This window comes from Pseudophryne corroboree, chromosome 2 (assembly GCF_028390025.1).
Source record: "Pseudophryne corroboree isolate aPseCor3 chromosome 2, aPseCor3.hap2, whole genome shotgun sequence".
Classification (NCBI taxonomy): Eukaryota; Metazoa; Chordata; class Amphibia; order Anura; family Myobatrachidae; genus Pseudophryne; species Pseudophryne corroboree.
In genome coordinates this window covers 640942583-640970028 of record NC_086445.1, presented here as the reverse complement: position 1 = coordinate 640970028, position 27446 = coordinate 640942583, and the positions used below count along the sequence as shown (strand labels likewise).

General features: G+C 45.7%; 1 protein-coding gene and 1 pseudogene across 2 annotated transcripts in view; one reads left to right on the top strand and one right to left on the bottom strand.

Moving 5' to 3' along the window:
* Positions 1–27446, top strand: part of CACNA1S (calcium voltage-gated channel subunit alpha1 S) — a 515698-nt gene that overhangs the window by 366272 nt on the left and 121980 nt on the right. For both annotated transcript variants that reach the window (XM_063954963.1, XM_063954964.1), the window contains one exon: positions 22694–22759. In XM_063954963.1, coding sequence (XP_063811033.1) covers positions 22694–22759 — 66 coding nt within the window. The remainder of the gene's footprint in view (positions 1–22693; positions 22760–27446) is intronic.
* On the bottom strand, positions 17904–18021 carry LOC135053374 (5S ribosomal RNA; annotated as a pseudogene).

Genomic DNA, 27446 nt, shown 5'->3' with positions numbered 1-27446 from the left:
GTCTTGGAGAGGTGGTGGAACTCATTTCCCCTGCCACCTACTGACCCCCCCCCCCTCTAGTTAAGAGGAGCCAGGACTGGTGGTAGTGTGTTTGAAAAATTTGTGCCCTACCTCCCATACTCCATTAAAGTGGTCGTTTGAAAGCGCGCACCGCAAGTAGAGGGTGTGGTCTCACATGGAAGGGGCGTGGTCACACAATAGTACCCCCGATTCATGACACCACACAGCTAGTGGGCAGAGGGCGGACTGTGACAGGTAGGGGATAGAGTGTGGGCTGTGGCAAGATACAGTAATTCAATAAAATAAAGCCAGGGTGCAGCAAGTTAACCGTGATGTATGGGTATTTATTTTATGTCATTAACGGGGTACACGCATTAAACAATTAAATACCACAGAGATATATTACAGAAGGAGGTCTGACCAGTTCCTTTGTAAAACAAAATATCACTTGGTTTTAATCGTATAACCCAAATAAAGAAAACTGATAGTACTAAATATATAATAGATAAAATAAAAAATAATAAGAAATAAAAATAAGAAATAAAGAATGAGAAAAAATATTAATAAAAATTTGAAAAAATTGAAAAAAGGAAAATAAAGACAAAAAAGAAATTAATCAGGTAGTTCCTAACAGCCTAAATTATTCAAACCTGATCTCTCCTCTGCGAATTTGCAGAGGTTTGCGATCGGATAGTCGCCACCCAGACAGAGTGAAAATCCGCCCCGTGCAAGTCTGTGTACGTTGTGTGAAAAGCTTTGCACATCCGTTCGCCTCACACTCACCATTGGATGTTTTTTCCAGTCTGTGCGTAGCCACTTACTCCTACAATGTTCGGGGCCGGAGCTGACGTCACACACATTCCCTGAAAACGCTTGAAAACGCCTGCGTTTTTCCTGACACTCCTAGAAAACGTCCAGTTGCCTCCCCTAAACGTCCGCTTCCTGTCAATCAACCTGCGTATGCCTAGCAATCACAAAAGTTGCTGAATTTTTTTCACAGTTTGGCCTCACATGTGCGCATTATGATCCGTACACATGCGCAATCATTTGATAATGACATGCCACTGGCTGTGTTTGAAAAATGACAGTTAGGACCCGATTGGCTGGTACTTTATCTCCAGCGACTTTGTCTCCATCCAAGGCTTAGTAAATAAACCCCAAAGTCCTTAAATAGAGTTCTTCATTAAACTTCCTTGAAGAATGTGGTGTGAAGGGTTAATAAGCAAGGTAGAACATCTGCCCTGATCCCAATATTTATGAGAGCACTTACTTAGAAGGAAGCGGATTCCTTCTACTAGAACCGACTGTAGTGCTGGTGCTGTCTTGCATCTTCCCCTGGCAGCACAATGAATACACACAGACACCTGTGTGATTAAAGGCTGTGGCAGCTAGGGGACAGAGGGTGGACTGTGACAAGTAGGGGACAGAGGGAGGGCTGTGGCAGCTAGGGCACAGGGGGTGGACTGTGACAAGTAGGGGACAGAGGGTGGGTTATGACAGGTAGGGCACAGATTGTGGACTGTGACAAGTAGGGGACAGAGGGCGGGCTGTGGCAGCTAGGGGACAGAGGGTGGGCTGTGACAAGTAGGGGACAAAGGGCGGGCTGTGGCAGCTAGGGGACAGAGGGTGGGCTGTGACAAGTAGGGGACAGAGGGCGTGCTGTGGCAGCTAGGGGACAGAGGGTGGGCTGTGACAAGTAGGGGACAGAGGGCGGGCTGTGGCAGCTAGGGGACAGAGGGTGGACTGTGACAAGTAGGGGACAGAGGGAGGGCTGTGGCAGCTAGGGCACAGGGGGTGGACTGTGACAAGTAGGGGACAGAGGGTGGGTTATGACAGGTAGGGCACAGATTGTGGACTGTGACAAGTAGGGGACAGAGGGCGGGCTGTGGCAGCTAGGGGACAGAGGGTGGGCTGTGACAAGTAGGGGACAGAGGGCGGGCTGTGGCAGCTAGGGGACAGAGGGTGGGCTGTGACAAGTAGGGGACAGAGGGCGGGCTGTGGCAGCTAGGGGACAGAGGGTGGGCTGTGACAAGTAGGGGACAGAGGGCGGGCTGTGGCAGCTAGGGGACAGAGGGTGGGCTGTGACAAGTAGGGGACAGAGGGCGGGCTGTGGCAGCTAGGGGACAGAGGGTGGGCTGTGACAAGTAGGGGACAGAGGGCGGGCTGTGGCAGCTAGGGTACAGAGGGTGGGCTGTGACAAGTAGGGGACAGAGGGCGGGCTGTGGCAGCTAGGGCACAGGGGATGGACTGTGACAAGTAGGGGACAGAGGGCGGACTGTGACAGCTAGGGGATAGACCACGGGCTGTGACAGGTAGGGGATAGAGTGTGAGCTATGGGGCATAAGGCAGGCTGTGACAGCTATGGGGCAGACGGCGGGCTGTGACAGGTAGGGGATAGAGTTTGGGCTGTAGCAAATAGGCACAGACAGGTAAAGTACAGAGGTCAAAGAGTCTCCCAGGGCCTAGCTGACAATACAGCAGGCTGTGAGGTGGGGAAGAGGAGGAACACAGATGGGCAAGGGGTGCTGGTGCATTTGGGAACAAGAAGAAAATAGACAGAAGGACAAAGGGCTGGGGAGCTGGAGGAGGGGAGGTTTCTCACCCTCAGTGAGTGATCTGGCTGGGCACAGACTGCAGCGGGGGTCGCGGTCCAGGCTGGCGGCGCACACCTCACTCTGGCGCCTCCTTACTCAGCCACACGCATATGCGGCATAACAGTCAGGCAGGCACGGCGAGTCAAGTGGCCGCAGTGTAAAGAAGGCTGGAGTGTTGTGTGGCCAGGTAGGGTGAGTGGGCTGGTGGAAGTGGAGCAGCCAGAGAGTCTTCTTCTCCTGGCTGTACTTTAGTGCTGTGGCCGGCTAAGGTGGGCGCACCGCACTACATTAAGTCAGCCGGCTGGTGACATTGGGTGGGGGGGCACCTATGGCAGGCGGGCCCCGCACGTCGATCGTCCCACCGGAGCTCTTCCCACTGGGTGTGGTGGCCAATACGGCCCTGGTGATGAGCAAAGCAGTGCTTACTCTCGGGCCTCAGACCCCTACTGATATTTTACTTTGGTGCACATGAATTATAAAATGTAACTTTTATTTACTCTCTTAAAATTCAAAATTAAAACCAGTGAAATAAAACACAGATGTAGAAAAGTAATTGAATATAATGGAAATGTGATTTAAATACACTGTACACAGAGTCTCCACCAAACTAATTTCTGTAATAAATATTTTGTGTGTGTTTATTTTAATTTATACACATGTTATAATTAGAGATGAGCGGGTTCGGTTCCCTGAGAACCGAACCCTACCAGACTTCACTACCCAAGCCCGGATCCGAGCCCAGTTCTGAGCCCGGCTCAGGTTTTCCCGCCTGACTTGGAAACCAGAACAAGACAAAACGTCATCATCCTGCTGTCGGTTCTCGCGGGGGTTTGGATTCCATATAAGGGCCGCGCATCACCGCCATTTTCACTCCGGCATTGGAGAGTGTAGCGAGAGGCCGTGTCTCCGTCCTCAGTGTCCTGCATCAGTATAGTGTCCGTGTCTTGTGCTGCATCAGTCCAGTCACAGTGGTGGTGTCCTCTGCTACCATATTTCCGGTGCTGCTGTATAAGTCCAGTCCAGTGCTGCTGTGTTGTGCTGCATCAGTCCAGTGGTGGTGTCTTGTGCTGCATCAGTCCAGTCAGAGTGGTGGTGTCTTCTGCTGACATATGTCCAGTGCTGCTGTATAAGTCCAGTCCAGTGGTGCTGTGTGGTGCTGCATCAGTTCAGTGGTGGTATATTGTGCTGCATCAGTCCAGTCACAGTGGTGGTGTCCTCTGCTGCCATATGTCCAGTGCTGCTGTATAAGTCCAGTCCATTGCAGTGGTGCGGTGTTGTCCTGCATCAGTGCAGTGGTAGTGTCTTGTGCTGCATCAGTCCAGTCACAGTGGTGGTGTCCTCTGCTGCCATATGTCCAGTGCTGCTGTATAAGTCCAGTCCATTGCAGTGGTGCTGTGTTGTCCTGCATCAGTCCAATGGTGGTGTCCCTGTGCTGCTGTATATGTCCAGTGGTACTGCCGTATATGTCCAGCAGTACTGCCGTATAAATCCTGCTATACTGCTGTATATGTCCAGTGGTACTGCCATATATTTCTAGTGATACTGCCGTATAAGTCCAGTGGTATTGCTGTATAAATCTAGTGGTACTGGTGTATAAAACCAGTCCAGTGATACTGCCGTATATATCCAGCGGTACTGCCATATAAATCCAGCGATACTCCCATATATGTCCAGTGGTACTGCCATATAATTCCAGTGATACTGCTGTATATGTCCAGTGGTACTGCTGTATATGTCCAGTGGTACTGGCGTATAAATCCAGTCCAGTGATACTGCTGTATATGTCCAGTGGTACTGCCATATAGATCTAGTGATACTGCTGTATATGTCCAGTGGTACTGCCATATAGATCTAGTGATACTGCTGTATATGTCCAGTGGTACTGCCATATACAGTTGTGCTCATAAGTTTACATACCCTAGCAGAATTTGTGATTTTCTGGCCATTTGTCAGAGAATATGAATGATAACTCACAAACTTTTCTTTCACTCACGGTTAGTGGTTGGGTGAAGCCATTTATTGTCAAACAACTGTGTTTACTCTTTTTAAATCATAATGACAACAGAAACTACCCAAATGACCCTGATCAAAAGTTTACATACCCCAGTTCTTAATACCGTGTATTGCCCCCTTTAACATCAATGACAGCTTGAAGTCTGTTGTGGTAGTTGTGGATGAGGCTCTTTATTTTCTCAGATGGTAAAGCTGCCCATTCTTAGCAAAAAGCCTCCAGTTCCTGTAAATTCTTGGACTGTCTTGCATGAACTGCACGTTTGAGATCTCCCCAGAGTGGCTCAATGATATTGAGGTCAGGAGACTGAGATAGCCACTCCAGAACCTTCACTTTATTCTGCTGTAGCCAATGACAGGTCGACTTGGCCTTGTGTTTTGGATCATTGTCATGTTGGAACGTCCAAGTACGTCCCATGCACAGCTTCAGGGCTGATGAGTGCAAATTTTCCTCCAGTATTTTCTGATAACATGCTGCATTCATCTTGCCATCAATTTTGACCAAGTTTCCAGTGCCTTTGTAGCTCACACATCCCCAAAACATCAGCAATCCACCTCCGTGTTTCACAGTAGGAATGGTGTACCTTTCATCATAGGGCTTGTTGACTCCTTTCCAAATGTAACGTTTATGGTTGTGGCCAAAAAGTTCAATTTTGGTCTCATCACTCAAAATGACTTTGTTCCAGAAGTTTTGAGGCTTGTCTCTGTGCTGTTTGGAGTATTGTACGCGGGATGCTTTGTGGCATTTGCGTAGCAATGGCTTTCTTCTGGCGACTCAACCATGCAGCCCATTTTTCTTCAAATGCCTCCTTATTGTGCATCTTGAAACAACCACACCACATTTTTCAGTGCTAGGGTATGTAAACTTATGAGCACAACTGTAAATCCAGTGGTACTGCCGTATAAATCCAGTCCAGTGATACTGCCATATATATCCAGTGGTACTGCCATACTATTCCAGTGGTACTGGCATATAATTCCAGTGGTACTGGCGTATAAGTCCAGTGATACTGCCATATAAATCAGTCCAGTGGTACTGCAGGATAATTCCAGTGATACTGCTGTATAATTCCAGTGATACTGCCATATAATTCCAGTGGTACAACCGTATAAATCCAGTCCATTGGTACTGCCGTATAAGTCCAGTGTTACTGCCACATAATTCCAGTGATACTGCCGTATAATTCCAGTGGTACTGGCGTATAAGTCCAGTGATACTGATACTGCCGTATAAATCCAGTCCAGTGGTACTGCCGTATAAATCCTGTGGTACTGCCGTATAATTCCAGTGATACTGCCGTATAAGTCCAGGGGTACTGCCGTATAAATCCAGTCCAGTGGTGCTGTCTTGTGCTGCATCAGTCCAGTGGTGGTGTCTTGTGCTGCCATAAGTCCAGTGGTGGTGTCCTGTGCTGTGTATTATTTACTCCAAATAAAAGGGTTCTATACATTACTTGTATTATTATCCAAATAATTTTTACAAGGTTTGCCCTGTGTGGTGTAGGGGTACGCTCACCTGTGCTGCATATTATTATAATAGCTCCAAATTAAAGATTTGTTATTAATCAAATTAATTTTACAGGCTTTGCCATGTGTGTGAGTGGTTTAGGGGTATGCTCTCCTGTGCCACCAATATTGTGAGTGTATTACATCTGGGCAAATTCCAGCATGTCCCATGTTGTTTGTGCCGCACACTTGTGTTGCTTAGCTTAGTCATACAGCTACCTCATTGCACCTCTTTTACTTCATTGCATGATGTGCTGTTTGGGGCCTATTTTTTAAATCTGCCATCCTGTCTGACACTGCAGTGCCACTCTTAGATGGGCCAGGTGTTTGTGCTGCACACTTGTGTCGCTTAGCTTAGTCATACAGCCACCTCGGTGCAACCTTTTGGCCTAAAAACAATATTGTGAGGTATGAGGTGTTCAGAATAGACTGGAAATGAGTGGAAATGAATGTTATTGAGGTTAATAATACAGTAGATCAAAATTACCCCAAAATTCTGTGATTTTAGCTGTTTTTATCAAAAAAATTCCAGATCCAAAACCAAAACTCGAAAGGGTGGTTTTGGCAAAACCAAGCCAGAAACAAAACACGAGCATGGATCCAGAACCAAAACTAAAACACGAAAAGTGCCCGCCGCATATCTCTAGTTACTGTATATTGGTATACTGTTATATTACGGAAATAACTCACCATAAAACAAGTGTATAATCAGCTGTAATAAAATCTATTGATTATTAGATATCCATAATTATCCCTTTAATATCTCCATGCTCTATGTATTTTATGTAAAGCTTTTCTGTTTTTCATTGTTTCTGTACTGTATTATGTTAAGTCTGTTAAGTGCCTTGAGTCCTATTGGAGAAAAAACACTTTATAAATAAGATTATTATTATTATTATGTAAAGGTCATACTGTATGTGTAATTCTTGTTCAATATAACTGACATATGGGGGAAGGGGGGCGTGCTAGACTGCACACCCTAATTTTAAACATAATAAAATGTGCTACCATGCTGAGACTTGTGCCACACAAAATAAACAGAAAGTTATATAGTGGATACAGTAGTAGTGAAACGTTATCTCACTTATAAATATTATTGAACTGTCATCAGTTATATTGAACAAGAAATACACTTATGACCATTACATAATAATCAATAGATTTATTATAGCTGAGTATACACTTGTTTGATGGTGATTTATTTCCCTGATATACTGTAATAATATACAAACTAGGTGATTCATTGCGCCCTATGGGCGCTCTTCACACCGTCGTAAGGGGCTATGCCCCCTTAACCCTTGCATACCCTTGTGGCGTGCAATATTTGTATTATATGGAGTATTACCTCCAATCATAATTGTGTGAGTGGTTAAATATTGCACGGACAAAGGGCTTGCGATGGTTAAGGGGTCGTAGCCACTTGCAACGGCGTGAACAGTGCACACAGGGACTGATGAATCACCTAGTAGGTGCTGTGGTTGGGGGAGTGGCGGGTGCGGGGAGACGCGGATGGGGGAGGGGGTCCGGCGGGTGGCGCAGGTGGGGGTCCGGAGCCACCGCAGGTGCGGGGGTGCCATGGGTGGGGGAGGGGCAGGTGCGGTTGGTGGGGAATGGACGGGTGCGTGGAGGGGGTGTGTGCGGGTGCTGCGGATGGGGCCCGGAGGGGCGGGTAATGCTTTTCCTGCTTTTCCTCCTGTAAGCAGCTAGGCTGCTGTCCTCCCTTTGGCAGTGGCCCTCCCGGAGACTCGCACAGCAGCCAATTACTATTATTATTTTTATGTGTAAATTGTTGGAGGGTATGTTGCTGCAGATGCAGTGGGCCTATTTTGGGGTGTGGACCTGGAGCTGCAGCTCCATCAGTCCCATTGTTAATCCTGCTCTGGGAACACACAGCAGCCAAAGGGCCAAGCCTCCCATTGGATGTAACCTGTGTGGGAGGGCATTTCTCGCCCAATCAGCTGTGGAGTGGACACCCTGTGTCACTGACCTAGGTTGGGGGTGTTGTGAACTCGGGGGTTCTCCCAATGGTAGGGGAGAGGAACCACAGTTGGGTCGGAACAGGGATGGCTTGATATAGGTCTTCCTCATACAGGACTCTGACAGTAAAGCTTGGTGAAAATATTAAAGGACTTTATTGCAGGAAGAGAGCAACACAATGTCACATAACAGAGAAGGAGCATATGGAGAAATGTCCAGGAAGTACTTGTGAGTGATGGCAAAAGACACTGGTGACTGAAGAACTTGAGAGCGGTGGTTAAAACTCTGATAATTTGAAGAACTTGAGAGAGGTGGTTAAAGACACCGATGATTTGAAGAACTTGAGAGCGGTGGTTAAAGACACTGATGATTTGAAGAACTTGAGAGCAGTGGTTAAAGACACTGATGATTTGAAGAACTTGAGAGTGGTGGTTAAAGACACTGATAATTTGAAGAACTTGAGAGCGGTGGTTAAAGACACTGATGATTTGAAGAACTTGAGAGCGGTGGTTAAAGACACTGATGATTTGAAGAACTTGAGAGCGGTGGTTAAAGACACTGATGATTTGAAGAACTTGAGAGCGGTGGTTAAAGACACTGATGATTTGAAGAACTTGTGAGCGGTGGCTAAAGACACTGAGGATTTGTATAACTGGTGAGCGAGGGTTAAAGACACTGAGGACTTGTATAACTTGAGAGCGAGGGTTAAAGACACTGAGGACTTGTATAACTTGAGAGCAACGTTTAACCTGCAGCCCACGCTGACTCCAAGAAGCACTGGTGACTAGAGCGCAGTGGAACCCAGCAGCGGCTGGGAACGCTGGAAGCTGTGCAACAACTGACACCTGGAAATGCCGGAGACACTGGGGTATGCTGCAGAGAGATCCGCCGAGCACAGAAGCACTGGCATCCACTTCAGGGGAAAAGACGATACTCAGGCGCCGAGGCGCTGCCCGGCGTCTGCCTTTGAATCTCCCGCCTCCGCTGGATTGGCGGAACAGTCTGATGACGTCACCTGCTCCCCGCCCACATGATGCCGGGTGTCATGGCGGCGCCCCTGCATCGGGGAACTGCCGGGGCCGCGCCAGCCAGGCGCCGGAGCCCGTGGACCACTGAAGGCGGAGGCCGCAACACAGACCAGCAGGTACGCAGGGGTAAGCGCGGTGAATGCCGCCTATGGCATGTGACAGTACCCCCTCCTCCAGGAGTGGCCCCCGGACACTTTCCAGGTTTTGTTGGATGTCTGGAATGGAAAATCCGCAACAGTCGGGGAGCCATAACTTCAGTAGCCTTGACCCAGCTCCTCTCCTCGGGGCCAAAACCTTTCCACTCCACCAAATACTGTAGATTCTTGTGAAGATAACGAGAGTCAAGAATAGCTTTGATTTCAAAGTCTGTTCCATCTTCAGACTCTGCAGAGGTTGGCCTCGGGGACTTTAAATGGAACCGGTTTAAAACAAGGGGGCGAAGGAGAGAGACGTGAAAGGAGTTTGGTATCCGGAGGTGGGAAGGCAATCCCAATTTGCAGACAACCGGGTTCAGGACTTGTAACACGGGGTAAGGACCAATAAACTTTGGGGCGAACTTCATAGTGGGCACCCTTAACCGGAGGTTGCGGGTGGAAAGCCATACCCTGTCACCAACCTTGTATTGGGGAGCTGCTCGTCACTTCCTATCCGCAAAGAACTTATAGCGGCCGGAAACTCTCTTGAGATTAGCATGAACTCGACTCCAAATTTGGCTGAAGTGCCGAAGAGTAGAGGCTGCTGCAGGAACATCCTCCGGAGGACAAATGGGTAATTCAGGAACTTGAGGATGGAACCCATAATTAATGAAAAATGGGGACTCACCAGTCGAAGAGTGGTACAGATGATTATGGGCAAACTCGGCCCATGGCAACAGTTCCACTCAATCATCTTGCGAAGGAGAAAGATAAACACGGAGAAAAGTCTCTAAGTCTTGATTGACGCGTTCAATTTGCCCATTGGTTTGTGGATGGTAAGCAGATGAAAACTTGAGTTTTATTTGTAAGGCTGTACAGAGAGCTCTCCAGAATCTTGCAGTGAATTGTACCCCCCGGTCAGAGACAATTTCCTGAGGTAAGCCGTGTAGGCGGAAATGTTCTCGGATAAATAACAAAGCCAACTTGGGAGCTGATGGTAACCCAGTCAAAGGTACGAAATGTGCCATCTTAGAGAAACGGTCGATAATTACCCAGACAGTATTGTGACCCTTGGAGAGAGGCAATTCGGTGACAAAGTCCATAGAGATATGGGTCCAAGGCCTCTGAGGAATGGACAGTGGATGCAATAACCCCGCAGGAGGCAAACAAGGAATTTTGTGCTGAGCACACTGAGGACATGAGTTGACATAATCTTGAATAATCTTCTTCATAGTGTCCCACCAGTAAGACCTTTGCAGAAACTCCCACATCTTTTGAACTCCAGGATGACCAGAAAACTTGGAAACATGAGCCCACTGCAACAACCTTGGTCGAAATTTAGCTGGCACAGACATTCTCCCAGGAGGAGGACCCAAAGCGGTAGGAGCCGCTGACATAGAAGAATCAAAGCCTTCTCAACGGAATTCTCCTCATCCGAAGCTGTTAAGGAACGGGATAAAGCATCAGCCTTGGTGTTAAAAGTCCCAGCCCGGTACTTAATAACAAACGAAAACCGGGTAAAGAAGAGCGCCCATCTAGCTTGACGGGGATTCAAGCACTGGGCCGTCTTGAGGTACAGCAAATTCTTATGATCAGTGAAAATTGTAATTAGGTGTTTAGCACCTTCCAAAAGATATCTCCATTCCTCCAAGGCAGATTTTATTGCCAAAAGCTCTTTATCTCCAATGGTGTAATTCTGTTCCGCAGGAGAGAATTTGCGAGAATGGAAACCACGTGGATGTAACTTCCCATCTGGAGCGTACTGCGAAAGCACGGCACCTATGCCTACTGAAGAAGCATCAACCTCCAAGAAGAATGGTTTTGAAAAATTTGGTTGTTGAAGGACTGGAGCGGACATAAAGGCTGCCTTTAACTGAGCAAACGCTGCTACAGCTTCGAAGGACCAATGACTTGGGTGAGAACACTTCTTGGTTAGGGCAGTAATAGGTGCCACGATGGTAGAGAATCCCTTTATGAATTTCCGGTAGTAATTTGCAAAGCCCAGAAATCGTTGTACCGCTTTCAAGGAAAGAGGCTGAGTCCAGTCCCGGATGGCAGTGAGTTTCTCTGGATCCATACGAAGCTCCGTGCCCGAAATTATGTATCCAAGAAATGCAATAGAAGGAACCTCAAAAGTACATTTGGAAATCTTGCCATAAAGAGGATTCTCTCGCAATCATAGAAGTACCTCTTTGATCTGTATTCTGTGCTCTGTGAGATTTTTAGAAAATATCAGAATGTCATCCAAATATACGACTACACTTAGGTATAGCATGTCCCGAAAGACTTCGTTAATGAATCCCTGGAAGACGTCAGGGGCGTTGCTGAGGCCAAACGCCATTACCAGACACTCGTAATGCCCGTCCCTGGTATTGAAGGCCGTCTTCCATTCCCATTCACATAACAGAGAAGGAGCATATGGAGAAATGTCCAGGAAGTGCTTGTGAGTGATGGCAAAAGACACTGGTGACTGAAGAACTTGAGAGCGGTGGTTAAAACTCTGATAATTTGAAGTACTTGAGAGCGGTGGTTAAAGACACTGACGATTTGAAGAACTTGAGAGCGGTGGTTAAAGACACTGATGATTTGAAGAACTTGAGAGCAGTGGTTAAAGACACTGATGATTTGAAGAACTTGAGAGCGGTGGTTAAAGACACTGATGATTTGAAGAACTTGAGAGCGGTGGTTAAAGACACTGATTATTTGAAGAACTTGAGAGCGGTGGTTAAAGTCACTGATGATTTGAAGCACTTGAGAGCGGTGGTTAAAGACACTGATGATTTGAAGAACTTGTGAGCGGTGGCTAAAGACACTGAGGATTTGTATAACTGGTGAGCGAGGGTTAAAGACACTGAGAACTTGTATAACTTGAGAGCGAGGGTTAAAGACACTGAGGACTTGTATAACTTGAGAGCGACGTTTAACCTGCAGCCCACGCTGACTCCAAGAAGCACTGGTGACTAGAGCGCAGTGGAACCCAGCAGCGGCTGGGAACGCTGGAAGCTGTGCAACAACTGACACCTGGAAATGCCGGAGACACTGGGGTATGCTGCAAAGAGATCCGCCGAGGACAGAAGCACTGGCATCCACTTCAGGGGAAAAGACGATACTCAGGCGCCGAGGCGCTGCCCGGCGTCTGCCTTTGAATCTCCCTCCTCCGCTGGATTGGCGGAACAATCTGATGACGTCACCTGCTCCCCGCCCACGTGATGCTGGGTGTCATGACAGCGCCCCTGCCCCGGGGAACCGCCGGGGGCCGCGCCAGCCAGGCGCCGGAGCCCGTGGACTACCGAAGGCCGCAACACAGACCAGCAGGTACGCAGGGGTAAGCGCGGTGAACGCCGCCTATGGCGTGTGACACCCTGCTGCTACCCCAATGAGAGCTCCTAGCCACTCCATGCTGCTAACCCAATGAGAGCTTCTAGCCACTCCCTGCTGCTAACCCAATGAGAGCTCCTAGCCACTCCCAGCGTTATCCACACAGTCACAGATTGACAGATCTGGGCTATATTATATAGGAAATACTTACTTATAATAGTCTTAAATGTACTTTGATATTAATGCTACCTGTATATACATTGTACATAGTGTGGTTACGGTTTTACATGTATAATGAGTGTGTATGTAATAAAGGTGCTCTTGTACCTTACTATTACGTGCTTTACTGCTGTGATTCCTGACCCATAGTGAGCCCGGGGCCCTGTACAGAGAAGAGTAATGCATATATGAACCCAGGGTCCTCACATTTGGTAGAGATTGGCCGTATTTTTAAAGCAGCAATCATTTACAAGGTTTTGTCTTGTAAATGAGAGCTGCTTTACAAATACAGTCAATATTGGCCGAAATCCCAGACCTTGGCAAACTCAGACCTGGACACGGTTAACTTCCTGACTGTCTGGATCCCGGCGGTCGAAATACAGACACCAGAATCCCGACACCTGTTAAAATGCCGGGAATCCCCACTTGGGTGGTGGTCCACGCTACTGGGCCCAAAGCGCAGCGAGCACATAAGGAGACATGCTGCGCTCAAGGTCGGGATTCCAGCATTGGTATTTCGACCTCCGGGATCCCGACAGTCAGGATTTCATACTGAATTCCTCGGACCCTATTACATTTCCCCCACAATGTATGTATAACTTAAAATAAACACACGTGACATTGTTTTTTTACAACAAAATATTTATTACAGAAATTACTTTGGTGGAGACTCTGTGTACAGTGTATTTAAATCACATTTCCATTTTATGTAATTACTTTTGTACATCTGTGTTTTATTTCACTGGTTTTAATATTTAATTTTAAGTGAGTAAATAAAAGTTACATTTTATAATTCATGTGCACCATATAAGACACACGTTTTTTCTCCATTTCTTTCTGATGTAATTATATTTGTCAACAGTGGCACGGTGCCACTGGCACCCCCTTTGTTTGAGATTTGTTAGCACTAAAATCTCAACCCACGTTATCTCCAGTCCCTTCGTAAAAAACCTCCTTTAAATACAGTTTAAAAAATGGCTTAACATAAAGACATACCTTTTTGCCTGAATCGCAGCAGCAAAATGTTTCTCTAATGGGCAAAACCATGTGCACTGCAGGTGTGACAGATATAACCTATGCAGAGAGAGTTAGATTTGGGTGGGTTATTTTGTTTCTGTGCAGGGTAAATACTGGCTGCTTTATTTATCTGTACTATCCATCCATCTATACTATCCATCCATCCATGCATTTCAGTTGTGCGCAGTATATATAGTAGTAGGCCATTGCTATTGATACTGGCATATAATTCCACACATTAAAAAATGGAGAACAAAAATGTGGAGGGTAAAATAGGGAAAGATCAAGATCCACTTCCACCTCGTGCTGAAGCTGCTGCCACTAGTCATGGCCGAGACGATGAAATGCCATCAACGTCATCTGCCAAGGCCGATGCCCAATGTCATAGTAGAGAGCATGTAAAATCCAAAAAAACAAAAGTTCAGTAAAATGACCCAAAAATCAAAATTAAAAGTGTCTGAGGAGAAGCGTAAACTTGCCAATGTGCCATTTACGACACGGAGTGGCAAGGAACGTCTGAGGCCCTGGCCTATGTTCATGGCTAGTGGTTCAGCTTCACATGAGGATGGAAGCACTCATCCACTCGCTAGAAAAATGAAAAGACTTAAGCTGGCAAAAGCACAGCAAAGAACTGTGCGTTCTTCTAAATCACAAAACCCCAAGGAGAGTCTAATTGTGTTGGTTGCGATGCCTGACCTTCCCAACACTGGACGGGAAGAGGTGGCGTCTTCCACCATTTGGACGCCCCCTGCAAGTGCTGGAAGGAGCACCCGCAGTCCAGTTCCTGATAGTCAAATTGAAGAGGTCACTGTTGAAGTACACCAGGATGAGGATATGGGTGTTGCTGGCGCTGAGGAGGAAATTGACAAGGAGGATTCTGATGGTGAGGTGGTTTGTTTAAGTCAAGCACCCGGGGAGACACCTGTTGTCCGTGGGACAAATATGGCCATTGACATGCCTGGTCAAATTACAAAAAAAAATCACCTCTTCGGTGTGGAATTATTTTAACAGAAATGCGGACAACAGGTGTCAAGCCGTGTGTTGCCTTTGTCAAGCTGTAATAAGTAGGGGTAAGGACGTTAACCACCTAGGAACATCCTCCCTTATACGTCACCTGGAGCGCATTCATCAGAAGTCATTGACAAGTTCAAAAACTTTGGGTGACAGCGGAAGCAGTCCACTGACAACTAAATCCCTTCCTCTTGTAACCAAGCTCCTGCAAACCACACCACCAACTCCCTCAGTGTCAATTTCCTCCTTAGACAGGAAAGCCAATAGTACTGCAGGCCATGTCACTGGCAAGTCTGACGAGTCCTCTCCTGCCTGGGATTCCTCCAATGCATCCTTGAGTGTAACGCCTACTGCTGCTGTTGTTGCTGCTGGGAGTCGATCGTCATCCCAGAGGGGAAGTGGGAAGACCACTTGTAAGCAATTGACTGTCCAACAGTCCTTTGCGAGGAAGATGAAATATCACAGCAGTCATCCTGCTGCAAAGCGGATAACTCAGGTCTTGGCAGCTTTGGTGGTGTTAAACGTGTTTCCGGTATCCACCGGTACCAAATACCATCTAGGTTCCATTTCTCTAGGCAGGCGATACCGAGAATGTACACAGACATCAGAAAAAGAGTCACCAGTGTCCTAAAAAATGCAGTTGTACCCAATGTCCACTTAACCACCGACATGTGGACAAGTGGAGCAGGGCAGACTCAGGACTATATGACTGTGACAGCCCACTGGGTAGATGTATTGCCTCCCGCAGCAAGAATAGCAGCGGCGGCACCAGTAGCAGCATCTCGCAAACGCCAACTCGTTCCTAGGAAGGCTACGCTTTGTATCACCGCTTTCCATAAGAGGCACACAGCTGACAACCTCTTACGGAAACTGAGGAACATCATCGCAGAATGGCTTACCCCAATTGGACTCACCTGGGGATTTGTGACATCGGACAACGCCACCAATATTGTGCGTGCATTGCATGTGGGCAAATTCCAGCACGTCCCATGTTTTGCACATACATTGAATTTGGTGGTGCAGAATTTTTTAAAAAACGACAGGGGCATGCAAGAGATGCTGTCGGTGGCCCGAAGAATTGCGGGCCACTTTAGGCATTCAGCCACCGCGTGCCGAAGACTGGAGCACCAGCAAACACTCCTGAACCTGCCCCGCCATCATCTGAAGCAAGAGGTGGTAACGAGGTGGAATTCAACCTTCTATATGCTTCAGAGGATGGAGGAGCAGCAAAAGGCCATTCAAGCCTATACAGCTACCTACAATATAGGCAAAGGAGGGGGAATGCACCTGACTCAAGCGCAGTGGAGAATGATTTCAATGTTGTGCAAGGTTCTGCAACCCTTTGAACTTGCCACACGTGAAGTCAGTTCAGACACTGCCAGCCTGAGTCAGGTCATTCTCCTCATCAGACTTTTGCAGAAGAAGCTGGAGAGATTGAAGGGGGAGCTAAAACGGAGCGATTCCGCTAGGCATGTGGGACTTGTGGATGGAGCCCTTAATTCGCTTAACCAGGATTCACGGGTTGTCAATCTGTTGAAATCAGAGCACTACATTTTGGCCACCGTGCTCGATCCTAGATTTAAAACCTACGTTGTATCTCTCTTTACGGCAGACACAAGTCTGCAGAGGTTCAAAGACGTGCTGGTGAGAAAATTGTCAACTCAAGCGGAACGTGGCCCGTCAACAACTCCTCCTTCACATTCTCCCGCAACTGGGGCTGCAAGGAAAAGGCTAAGAATTCCGAGCCCACCCGCTGGTGGTGATGCAGGGCAGTCTGGAGCGAGTGCTGACATCTGGTCCTGACTGAAGGACCTGCCAACGATTACTGACATATCGTCTACTGTCACTGCATATGATTCTGTCACCATTGAAAGAATGGTGGAGGATTATATGAGTGACTGCATCCAAGTAGGCACATCAGACAGTCCGTACGTATACTGGCAGGAAAAAGAGGCAATTTGGAGGCCCTTGCACAAACTGGCTTTATTTTACCTAAGTTTCCCCCCCTTCAGTGTGTACTCCGAAAGAGTGTTTAGTGCAGCCGCTCACTTTGTCAGCAATCGGCGTACGAGGTTACTTCCAGAAAATGTGGAGAAGATGATGTTCATCAAAATGAATTATAATCAATTCCTCCGTGGAGACATTCAGCAGCAATTGCCTCCAGAAAGTACACAGGGACCTGAGATGGTGGATTCCAGTGGGGACGAATTAATAATCTGTGAGGAGGGGGATGTACACAGTGAAAGGGGTGAGGAATCGGACGATGAGGAGTAGGTGGACATCTTGCCTCTGTAGAGCCAGTTTGTGCAAGGAGAGATTGATTGCTTCTTTTTTGGTGGGGGCCCAAACCAACCAGTCATTTCGTGTGGCAGGCCCTGTCGCTGAAATGATGGGTTTGTTAAAGTGTGCATGTCCTGTTTATACAACATAAGGGTGGGTGGGAGGGCCCAAGGACAATTCCATCTTGCACCTCTTTTTTCTTTAATTTATCTTTGCATCATGAGATGTTTGGGGCCAATTTTTTTAAGTGCCATCCTGTCTGACACTGCAGTGCCACTCCTTGATGGGCCAGGTGTTTGTGCCAGCCACTTGGGTCGCTTAGCTTAGTCATCCAGCGACCTCGGTGCAAATTTTAGGACTAAAAATAATATTGTGAGGTGTTCAGAATAGATTGGAAATGAGTGGAAATTATGGTTATTGAGGTTAATAATACTATGGGATCAAAATGACCCCCAAATTCTATGATTTAAGCTGTTTTTGAGGGGTTTTTGAAAAAAAACACACCCGAATCCAAAACACACCCGAATCCGACAAAAAAATTTCAGGGAGGTTTTGCCAAAACGCGTCCGAATCCAAAACACGGACGCGGAAATGAATCCAAAACCAAAACACAAAACCCGAAAAATTTCCGGTGCACAACTCTACTTAAAATATGTAACAATATAGAGTATATATCAGTGAATGAGCGTGATCATATGTGAAAATATAATAGCTAATGGTTGGAATACACCTGTCTTGATATGGAGGAACGTGCTTGGGGTCCGTCTGCGCTATAGTCCCACTGTGATACGTGATTTATTCAGATTCACGCCCTACAACACCCGGTCTTCCCAGGTGGTCACCCACCAAGTACTGACCAGGCCCACCACTCTTTTGCTTCCAAGATCGGACGAGATTGGGCTTACAGGGTGAGGTATGATTGTAGGGACTGAATAAACAGGATGATCATTCTGGTGCCACCTGCACTTGTGGTCCCCAATAGCACCTAATAGATTTACATAAAAGTTGAGGGTGTTAATCTCAAAAAGTGACCATCATCTGTTTAGGTTCCAGCCCATAAACCTTTACTTGGGGCACATGGTTTGAATCATAGGTCACGTGCTAGAAAAAATATATCAGGCACTCGTATCTAGAGATTGGCGCTCTTGCAGGTGATAACTGTAATGCTTAAAGCTGAATTGCTTTTTTGTTTATAGTTTAAAAGAATGATCACCATCTATTGATATCCTTAGCCCATGTATAATGTGTCAGGGCAATTTATAAGTCACATATAATAAATAATTATCTGTAGCTTATAATACAATTAGATGCAAAGATTTTAAATCCCAATCCTCAATGTTGCTGGTGTAGGGTTATAAAATAAAGATTAACCATTCGACTATATAGATGCTCATACAATAGTGCTACTCCAATACAAAGAAAAAGTATAGCAAGGCAAGGTGGCTTGGATACATGTTTAACCTCATTCGTCTTGCCCACCGGTATAGGACGAAGAATGAGAGAGGGTAGGTTCCCCCAACTTTGCGAGAAGAAAGAAAAAGGAGGTATCAAGCAATGGAACCAAAGCAAACATCCTCTGATGCCTAATAGCAGCAGTGCAGGGGAATGTAATTGCCTTGCTGTCCCTATCGCGATACACTCCTTAGTATTGAGAAATAAGGGAGTGACAAAAATTACTACAGTATATAGGCTGCTATCTTGCAGTCAAAAAGAAAGGTGTTTAAAGTTACGGTATAAGTTGCCACTATACACACAAATTGTGTGAACACCAATTAGATGATTAGAGACAAAGGGAAGCAGGCTTAATATATAGTATCCTAGTGAGTAATCCTAGGAACAGTGTTCTTTTCTATTATGCACATAACCTAGAAACAGTCAAATGGTAACTGAATAGCCCTCCACTGCAGGCTGTATTAACGAGGTGATCTAAATATGTAGCATTAATAGGGTTAATCCTGTATACCAATAGTTAACACAAAAAGCAATGGAGGAAAGGAAGAAAGCCGCTCGTTTTGCTCATTATACTACTACAATCCCCTTATAGTATGACAATCCTCCTTTACAATATAGGGGGTAATTCAGACTTGATCGCTAGGCTGCGTTTTCATACATCCTGCGATCAGGACTGAACTGCGCATGCGTATGCACCGCAATGCGCAGGTGCATCGGTCCGCAGGGACGGGGGGCGCCGGGCAGTGACTGGATGTGCGAGAAAAGTGATCGCACGTGCAATCGCAAGGTGACTGACAAGAAGAGGCCATTTGTGAGTGGCAACTGACCGTTTTCAGGAAGTGTCCAGAGAAATGCAGGAGTGACCAGGCATTTGAGGGGAAGGTTTCTGACGTCAGCTCCGTCCCCGATCATCGCACTGGAAGAGTAAGTCCTGGGCTGTGCAGAGACTGCACAAACTTCTGTTTGTGCAGCTCTCCTGCACATGCGATCGCACCCCTACACAGCGAATCCCCTCTCCTCCTGTAGGCGATGACTACCAGAGCGCAGGGATGCAAAAAATGCACCCTAGCGATCAGGTCTAAATTAGGCACCAAGTACAACAATCCCCTTATAACACTACAATCCTCCTACACAATATAGTAGCAGTGTACTTCAGTGGAATGTGTAACAGTGTGACAATGTAAAACAGTAATGATATTGCGTGTCCGGAGGGAGTCTAGACCACCTGCAGCAGCACCTGCTCCCAGATCACTGCTTCCCTTGTGTAGGCACCTCTGCCCCGCATCCGGTTCCCCGCTCCTTGATCCCTCCGTCGTGCTCTCCCGCTCCCGGCACCTTGCTCCCCGCTCCCAGCACCCGGCTCTGCCCAGAGCGTGCACGTCAAGCACTCGTCACTTCCAGTTCCGGTCAGCGCGTGTTCCTCCATCAGCACGTGTTCCTCCGTCCAGCGCGTGACAGATGATAGAATGATATATCAACATTCTTGAGACATTAATATCATTCTCAAAAGTGTCAACATAATTCATAAACTTAAGGGTAGGCACCCAGTTGTGTCTATCAAAGCGCCCTTTTGAATAAAATTAGTTTGGAGATAGATATATATATATATATATATATATATATATATAGGTAGATAGATAAAGCATACAGGCAGCACGCCAATACTTGCAGTATATGACGCCGGTGCCCTCCTAGGTCTCCCTTAGCCCGGGATCCAATATAGCAGTTTGGTCAGGCGGCACTCAAACGAATTTCACTGAGACACGATTGATTTCAATGTTTCGAGATTTATTATCTCGTCATCAGGAAAAAGACCTTTTTCCTGATGGCGATATAATAAATCTCGAAATGTTGAAATCAGTCGTGTCTCTGTGAAATTCATTCGAGTGCCGCCTGACCAAACTGGTATATATATATATATATATATATATATATATACACACAGAAAAAAATCCCTGATTGCGCTGTGAAGTTTCTAAAGCAGCACCTTTAGATGAACCCCCTGCTAGCAAGGGTTCCGAGAAGATAAAGGATACAAGATCTGAGGGCGCTAATCTACACCTTCCCAATGTAAGCCGTTCAATATTGCAAACACTTTTTTTTTATTAATTTTAAAGTTAAAAGGTGCTTCCTCATACATAAAAAATGTATTCACAATAAAACAAGTAAGATTTGCAATGGCAGCAGTTTACATCCACACGTAGATCATTTGTCATTTAGATTTACAGCAGTGAAATAGAGTACATCCACGTTAGATTCAGCTCTTTAAATTGCCTAAGTGGCGTTAAATCTTAATACAATGCAGATTTTGAATAAGCGTGATAATCTCAATGCATTTCGTCACCAAGGACTTCTTCAGGGGTGTAAAACCAGGTGCCAATATTTCTTGTACATGAACTCAGTGAGGCAGCTTGATAAGTAAAGTGTACAACTTGGAGTGCCGTACAATGGCCTATCTAGAAAACAAGATGCGTCTTGGATATGTTAGCGAACACAAATAGACATGTCTTGTATGGCTTAGTCCAATAAAGGACTTAGGCACAGATCGGCCTCAAGACAGGTAACTTATCCTGAATGGGTCCAACACTGTCTCCAGGAATAAAGAACCTTTAATGGTACAACTTTAACGGATATAGGGCCTAATTCTGAGTTGATCGCAGCAGCAATTTAGTTAGCAATTGGGCACAACCATGTGCACTGCAGGAGGGGCAGATATAACATGTGCAGAGAGAGTTAGATTTTGGTGGGGTGTATTCAAACTGAAATCTAAATTGCAGTGTAAAAATAAAACAGCCAGTGTTTACCCTGCACAGAAACAAAATAACCCACCCAAATCTAACTCTCTCTGCAAATGTTATATCTGCCCCCCCCCCCCTCCAGTGCACATGGTTTTGCCCAATTGCTAACAATCTTGCTGCTGCAATCAACTCAGAATTACCCCCATAGCACGCAGCAATGACTCAGAATTGGCATACAATTCTGACAGAGAGTATAGGTGTGTCCTTCCCAGAGATCAATGAATTAAAACTTTTAACTGTAAAATTGTTTTTTTTTTAAGTTTTGGAAATATTGAATGTCTTAAATTGGGAAATTGTAGATTAGCGCCCTCAGATCTTGTATCATATATATAAGTGCAATATAGTATGAAATCAGAAATGTATTATAAACATAAACTTCTAAAAATATAAGATCCCTTTGACATCCCAGTTTGTTATGGACAATCATGAAATGAAAACATGAAGGAATACAGTGTAAACAAAGTTTTGGAAAATTTCAACCCATGTTTTTTAGAAATCTATTTTTAAATGATTGGGTCTGTGACCTTGAAATGTTGACCTCCTTAAACCTAGTCATGTAATAGAATAGATGAAAGCCATTTATTTATTTATTTTTAAATGTCTTAAGCTGGGTCTGAGAAAATTAGATGTGGTATGCTTACAAGTTCCAAGATTTTTTTATATTTTACATTTTCAAAAACTTGTAACTACATAACATTTAAAAAATCTACATTTGTGACTTTCTCTTATAGAATTAAATGTGTGCAGAGAACAAGAGTAAATGGTATTGTAACTTGAAATGTGATGATCCCCATGTAGTAGTCCCCTCTTCCCTCATGTGATTATCCTTTTCTTACTTTAATAATCCTCAACTGCCCAAATCCTGCAGTTCTCGGCCACCTTGATACTTATCTCAGTGTCGTCTACTGATGTACTGTAGTTATGCTTAGCTACCCTGTAGTTGTCCAATGTTGTCTTCAACTGTATGTCACTGTTTTCCTGTTTTGATTATGTGCATATGTACTCTGTAATTGGCGCTGCGGAACCCTTGTGGCGCCATATAAATAAAGGATAATATTAATAATAATAATGTATTACAGGTTGTAAGGCCTAATCATATAACAACTGGATCAGTGTCCAATTTGAACTCTCGTGTTGTTGACTACATTTCACAAATCTGATTATTTTCTGATCTGGTAGTACTGTACTATCAGATCACATGGTTTGTAAGCACTGTCATTGGCCAGTGATCTCATACATGCAGAATGCAGTAATTGTCTAACTATATTTTTGAAGTTACCAAACGAAAATCTGATCAATTCCAGCTGAATTTGCTAATCTTCACTCTAAATTTTGTTTTGTCTTTTTAGGCACTTCCGTATGTTGCTCTGCTCATTGTAATGCTATTTTTTATCTACGCTGTCATTGGAATGCAGGTAAAGATATATATATATATATATATATTAGAAACTGGCTTTTAAAAAAGGAACATTTAATTGTCCTATGTGTCCTAAATGTTTGTGTTAGTTTTCATCTTTTAAAATCATGTCTATAAAAGAATAAGCATTACCTCATATCTGTAGGAACTGATGAACATAACCCACCCTCCAAAATTATGAAAACTGTGGTCCTTGTGCTGTTCCCATCAATACTATATTCATGCAGCTTGGAGCACTTGACCAGTGGGGAGAAGGCAGAGATGGAATATGTCAAAAGTCTCCATCTCAACAGCATATTGGATTTTAAATATAATTATGAATTGGACGGGAGAGTGAGTTTTTCAAGTATTAGGCAATAGACATCTTGGTGGCAATTAAGATATGCCCTGTGATATTTACACCTATCGTATTTAGGAAAGTTGCAAGAATAGAGGTGGATGAAATAACTGTCCTCTGAATTAGATTACATTTTGGAAATTAAGGGCCTAATTCATTAAGGATTGCAAATTCTGCTAATTAGCTGGATTTGCATGCCATTTGCTAGCATGCTGGGGGCCGCCCATCGCAGGGCAATGCCTACCAGCATGCTGACCGCCACCTACCACCCTTGATGCAGCAGAAATTGCAACAGCATCACAATTTCTACTTCATTGTAGAAATGAGTGATGCCTCCTGCCATGTTCCCCATCGCAGCGGCTGCATGTGATGTCACGCAGCCTCCGCGATCACGCCCCCATCACGTCAACCTTTGTGCCGCACCGACCCCCATTCGCGCCGCATTGCCCCTGCAAAGCTCTGTCTCCGCCCTCTATTGTATTGTGATTGTGTCATTTGAATTTATGTTGGGTGGATAAATGTTTTTCCATTGCTGGGTTGAAAGTGTTACTTCCGGGTCTAGTTTCCACTGTAGACGTGGCTTTGTTTTGCTTACGTGGTCTCCAGTCTCTAAATTAGTGTACCCAAAAAATATTCCACATTTAGTAACTAGCCAAGCAAGTCTGAATAAGCCAGCCAAGGGGTTTGTTGTTGTAGGGAGTACCTTGACTTAGCCAAGTTGGTCATCTAGTGGCATATTTGAAAATATTTAAATATATCCTACCGGGACATGTCAAACTGCTTTACTGGGTAGAGGGAAGTAGGCAATTTTCTGATAATAAATCACATGATGTAGAGATACCCTTTGGGCACCAAGTGGTGAGACTGATGTTACTTGTGAAGATGGCACAAAGAATTATAGGATGAAATATATATAAAAGTGTAAATGGAGACTACATGTATGAGGAGACTGATAAATGTATAGAATGTATATATATACTGTAGTAAGAAAGGGTTAGTTTCACCAGGGAATGCAGAATTTCCCTGGTCACAACTTCCCTGTAGGGGGTTAAAGAAAAGCCGTCCAGCCTCAGAGAAAGTGCTTTGTAGTCAGATGAAAGAACCTGGTTCAGTGCAAAGCCCGGATAGGGGCTCTGAGGTGTGGTTGAGGGAGAGAATGGTGGGCACTCAACCACACAGCTCTGGTCCAGGTTTTCAGACCTTTTCAGCCACAGCTGGGAATTGGTCTAATTGCACTGGCAGGGATTTAAACCCTGCTCAGTCTGCTGCTCTGAGCAATGGTGCCGAAAAGCGGGCAGCGAGTAGGGAAAGTTTCCCCTAGTGCTAGGGAATTGGACCGTCAGTGCCTGGAGGCACTGAGAGACTGTGCATACGGACCGCGAATTGGAAAAAAAAATTTTTTTTTGTTTGGTGAGAAATTTGTTTGCTGCCTGTATGCCATTAAATACTCCCACAAACTCTGCATATTGCATGCTGTGTCCTGACTTTAACGGTGACCTTGTTACAATGTGGGGACCCTGTGTGGGGAAATTCAGAGAAGCAGCGCTGGGTACTTCACCAGGATCCCCAGTCGCTGGATGCGTTGGCCCTCTCTATAGAGCGGTATGAAGCTGCAGTCAAAATGGCTAGAACCCCTAAAAAAGAGCCTAGAGCCCCGCAGATGGTGAAGCTGGCACCTCACTGGCGCTTGCCTCCTCTTGAAGGGCCCAGCCATGTAGAGGGGTATAAAGAAAGCCCCATAAATTGTTATAAATGTGGTGAACCGGGGCATGTGAGACAAGCTTGTTCTAAAAAAACAGAGCCAATGGAATGTAGCTCTGCCAGTTTGGGGCCAGTTTACCTGTTGTTTTTGTACCATGGTTCCACTGGCTACTCGACCTCCACTATTGTGGGAACCAGTTGTTTTAGGGGGACGCAAATTTCCTGCCCTAGAAGATACAGGCAGTCAATTAACACTCATGTCTGAGGCTGTGTTACCCAGGGTAACAGAGAGTTCCAGGCTCTGTAGAAGTATTATGTGCTCATGGTTTGCATTGAGAGGTTTCCAAGAGTTCAAATCAGGATTGGCTTAAGGGGCAGCTGTCATGAAATAATAGCAGCTGTCTGTTCAAATCTACCATACCCCTTAATTTTAGGGTGCAATTTCCCGGGCTTCAGGGATTTGTTGATACAACTATCTGAAGAGACGGCCCTTCCGCCAGCTAAAGCTACAGTTCTTGTGGGGAGTCCTTCTACTGGGCATTACCCTGAACCTGAGAGCACGTCTGACCGGGACTGGGAGAGTTTGCCATTTGACACCGATCTGCAAAACTTTGGTCAGGATCAACTAAATGACGCTGCCCTTGCTAACATATGATCACAGGTTGTTGAGGTGAACGGGGTCGCTAAAGTCACCTATCCTCTGGACAGGACTCCTTTTTTTCTTTAAAAAAAATGAGCTAGTGTATAGGGTGACGGAAAAAGATGGGCATAGGCTGGAACAGCTGTTAGTGCCTTGCATACATGTACCATTGGTCCTGTGCGCGGCCCATACTTACCCTTAGGGTGTCCACCTCAGAGACGAGAAAACCCTTGAGAGGGTACTTCGGTGTTTCTTTTGGCTGGGGGTAACCGCTGAAGTAAAAAGGTTCTGTCAACGTTGCTCCATTTACCAGAGAACCTGTCCAAATCCTCACCTCAGGGCCCCCCTTGTTCCAATACCTGTCATTGGGGTGCCTTTCGACAGGATTGCTATGGATCTGGTAGGCCCTCTGGACAAGTCAAAGAAGGGCAACCAGTACGTGCTAGTCATAATGGATTATGCCACTCGCCACCCAGAGGCCATTCTGCTGCAAAACATAAAAACCGTAACTATTGCCAAAGAGCTGTTGTTGCTGTTTACTTGTCTGGGGATTACTAAGGAAATCTTAATGGACCAGGGGACCCCCTTTATGTCCCAAATTTTTACAGAACTCTTTCGCAAAATAGGGATTTCTTACCTCCACACCTCTATCATCCACAAATGGATGGATTGGTAGAGCGCTTTAATCGGTCTCTTAAAACAATGATGCGAAGGGCCATCTTGGACAACAAGCAGGAATGGGACAACATACTTCCATACCTGATGTTTGCCATTCGAGAGGTCTCGTAGTTGTCAATTGGCTTCATCCCCTTTGAGCTGTTGTACGGGAGGCAACCCTGTGGAGTTCTGGACATATTAAAAGAGGGCTGGGAACAACAGCAGTCTGAGGAATCCAACTCGGTGAAATTTGTAAATAAACTTTACCAGCAACTTCACCAAATTGGCCCAGATGTCCGCGAAAACCTCATAAAAGCTCAAGCCAGACAAAAGTGGGCCTATGATGTCACGACGGAAGTTCGAGAATTCCGAGCAGGGGACAAAGTCTTAGTCTTTGTCCCCACTCAGGAGAGTAAGCTGCTTGCTCACTGGAGAGGTCCGTATGAAGTCGAGGAGGCTGTAGGCCCAGTGTGCTATCGAGTTAGACAACCAGGGAGATGTCACGCTGAACAGATATATCATGTTAATCTGCTGAAACCTTGGCAGGAGGAACCTACTCCAACCCTCCCCGCCAGTGCATTAGGGAGTTCTGACGTCCCATTAGCCAATACCTTGTCATCTACTAAGGGGCGGGAGGCCGTAGCCCTCATTCAAAAGATCAAGATGTCTTCACAGCCATTCCTGGATGAACCGCCTTAGTGGAACATGAAATTCACGCCCCTGAAGGGATAGTAGTAAAACAAAGGCCATACTGCATCCTAGAGGCTTGGAGACAGGCGGTGAAGGATGAAGTGCAAGAAAGTTGGGTATAACTGAGGAATCAAAAAGTGACTGGTGCAATGACTTCAGATGCCTTAAAAGTCTCTAGGTTTGATGACTACCCACTTCCCAGAGTGGATGAGCTAGTAAAAAATCTAGCCGGTAGCAAGTATCTCACAACGCTAGACCTAACTAAAGGGTACTGGCAGATACCCTTAAGTAAAGCAGCAAAAGAGAAAACAACCTTCTCTACACCTGATGGTCTCTACCAGTATCGGGTACTGCCATTTGGACTATATAGAGCACCGGCAAGCGGGCTTTGGACAGCCTTCTGAGACCCCACGTGGGGTATGCCATAGCGTATCTCGACGATATCATCATTTACAGTAACGACTGGGAGAGTCATCTGGATAAACTACGTAAGGTGCTAAATACCCTCAGGCAATATGGCTTTACTACCAATGATGCAAAATGTTATATTGGTCTGTCAGAAGCCAATTACTTAGGGTATGTCATTGGCAGAGGTGAAGTAAAACCCCAATTAAAAAAAATAGAGGCAATTAGGACCTGGCCAGAAGCCTGCACTAAGAA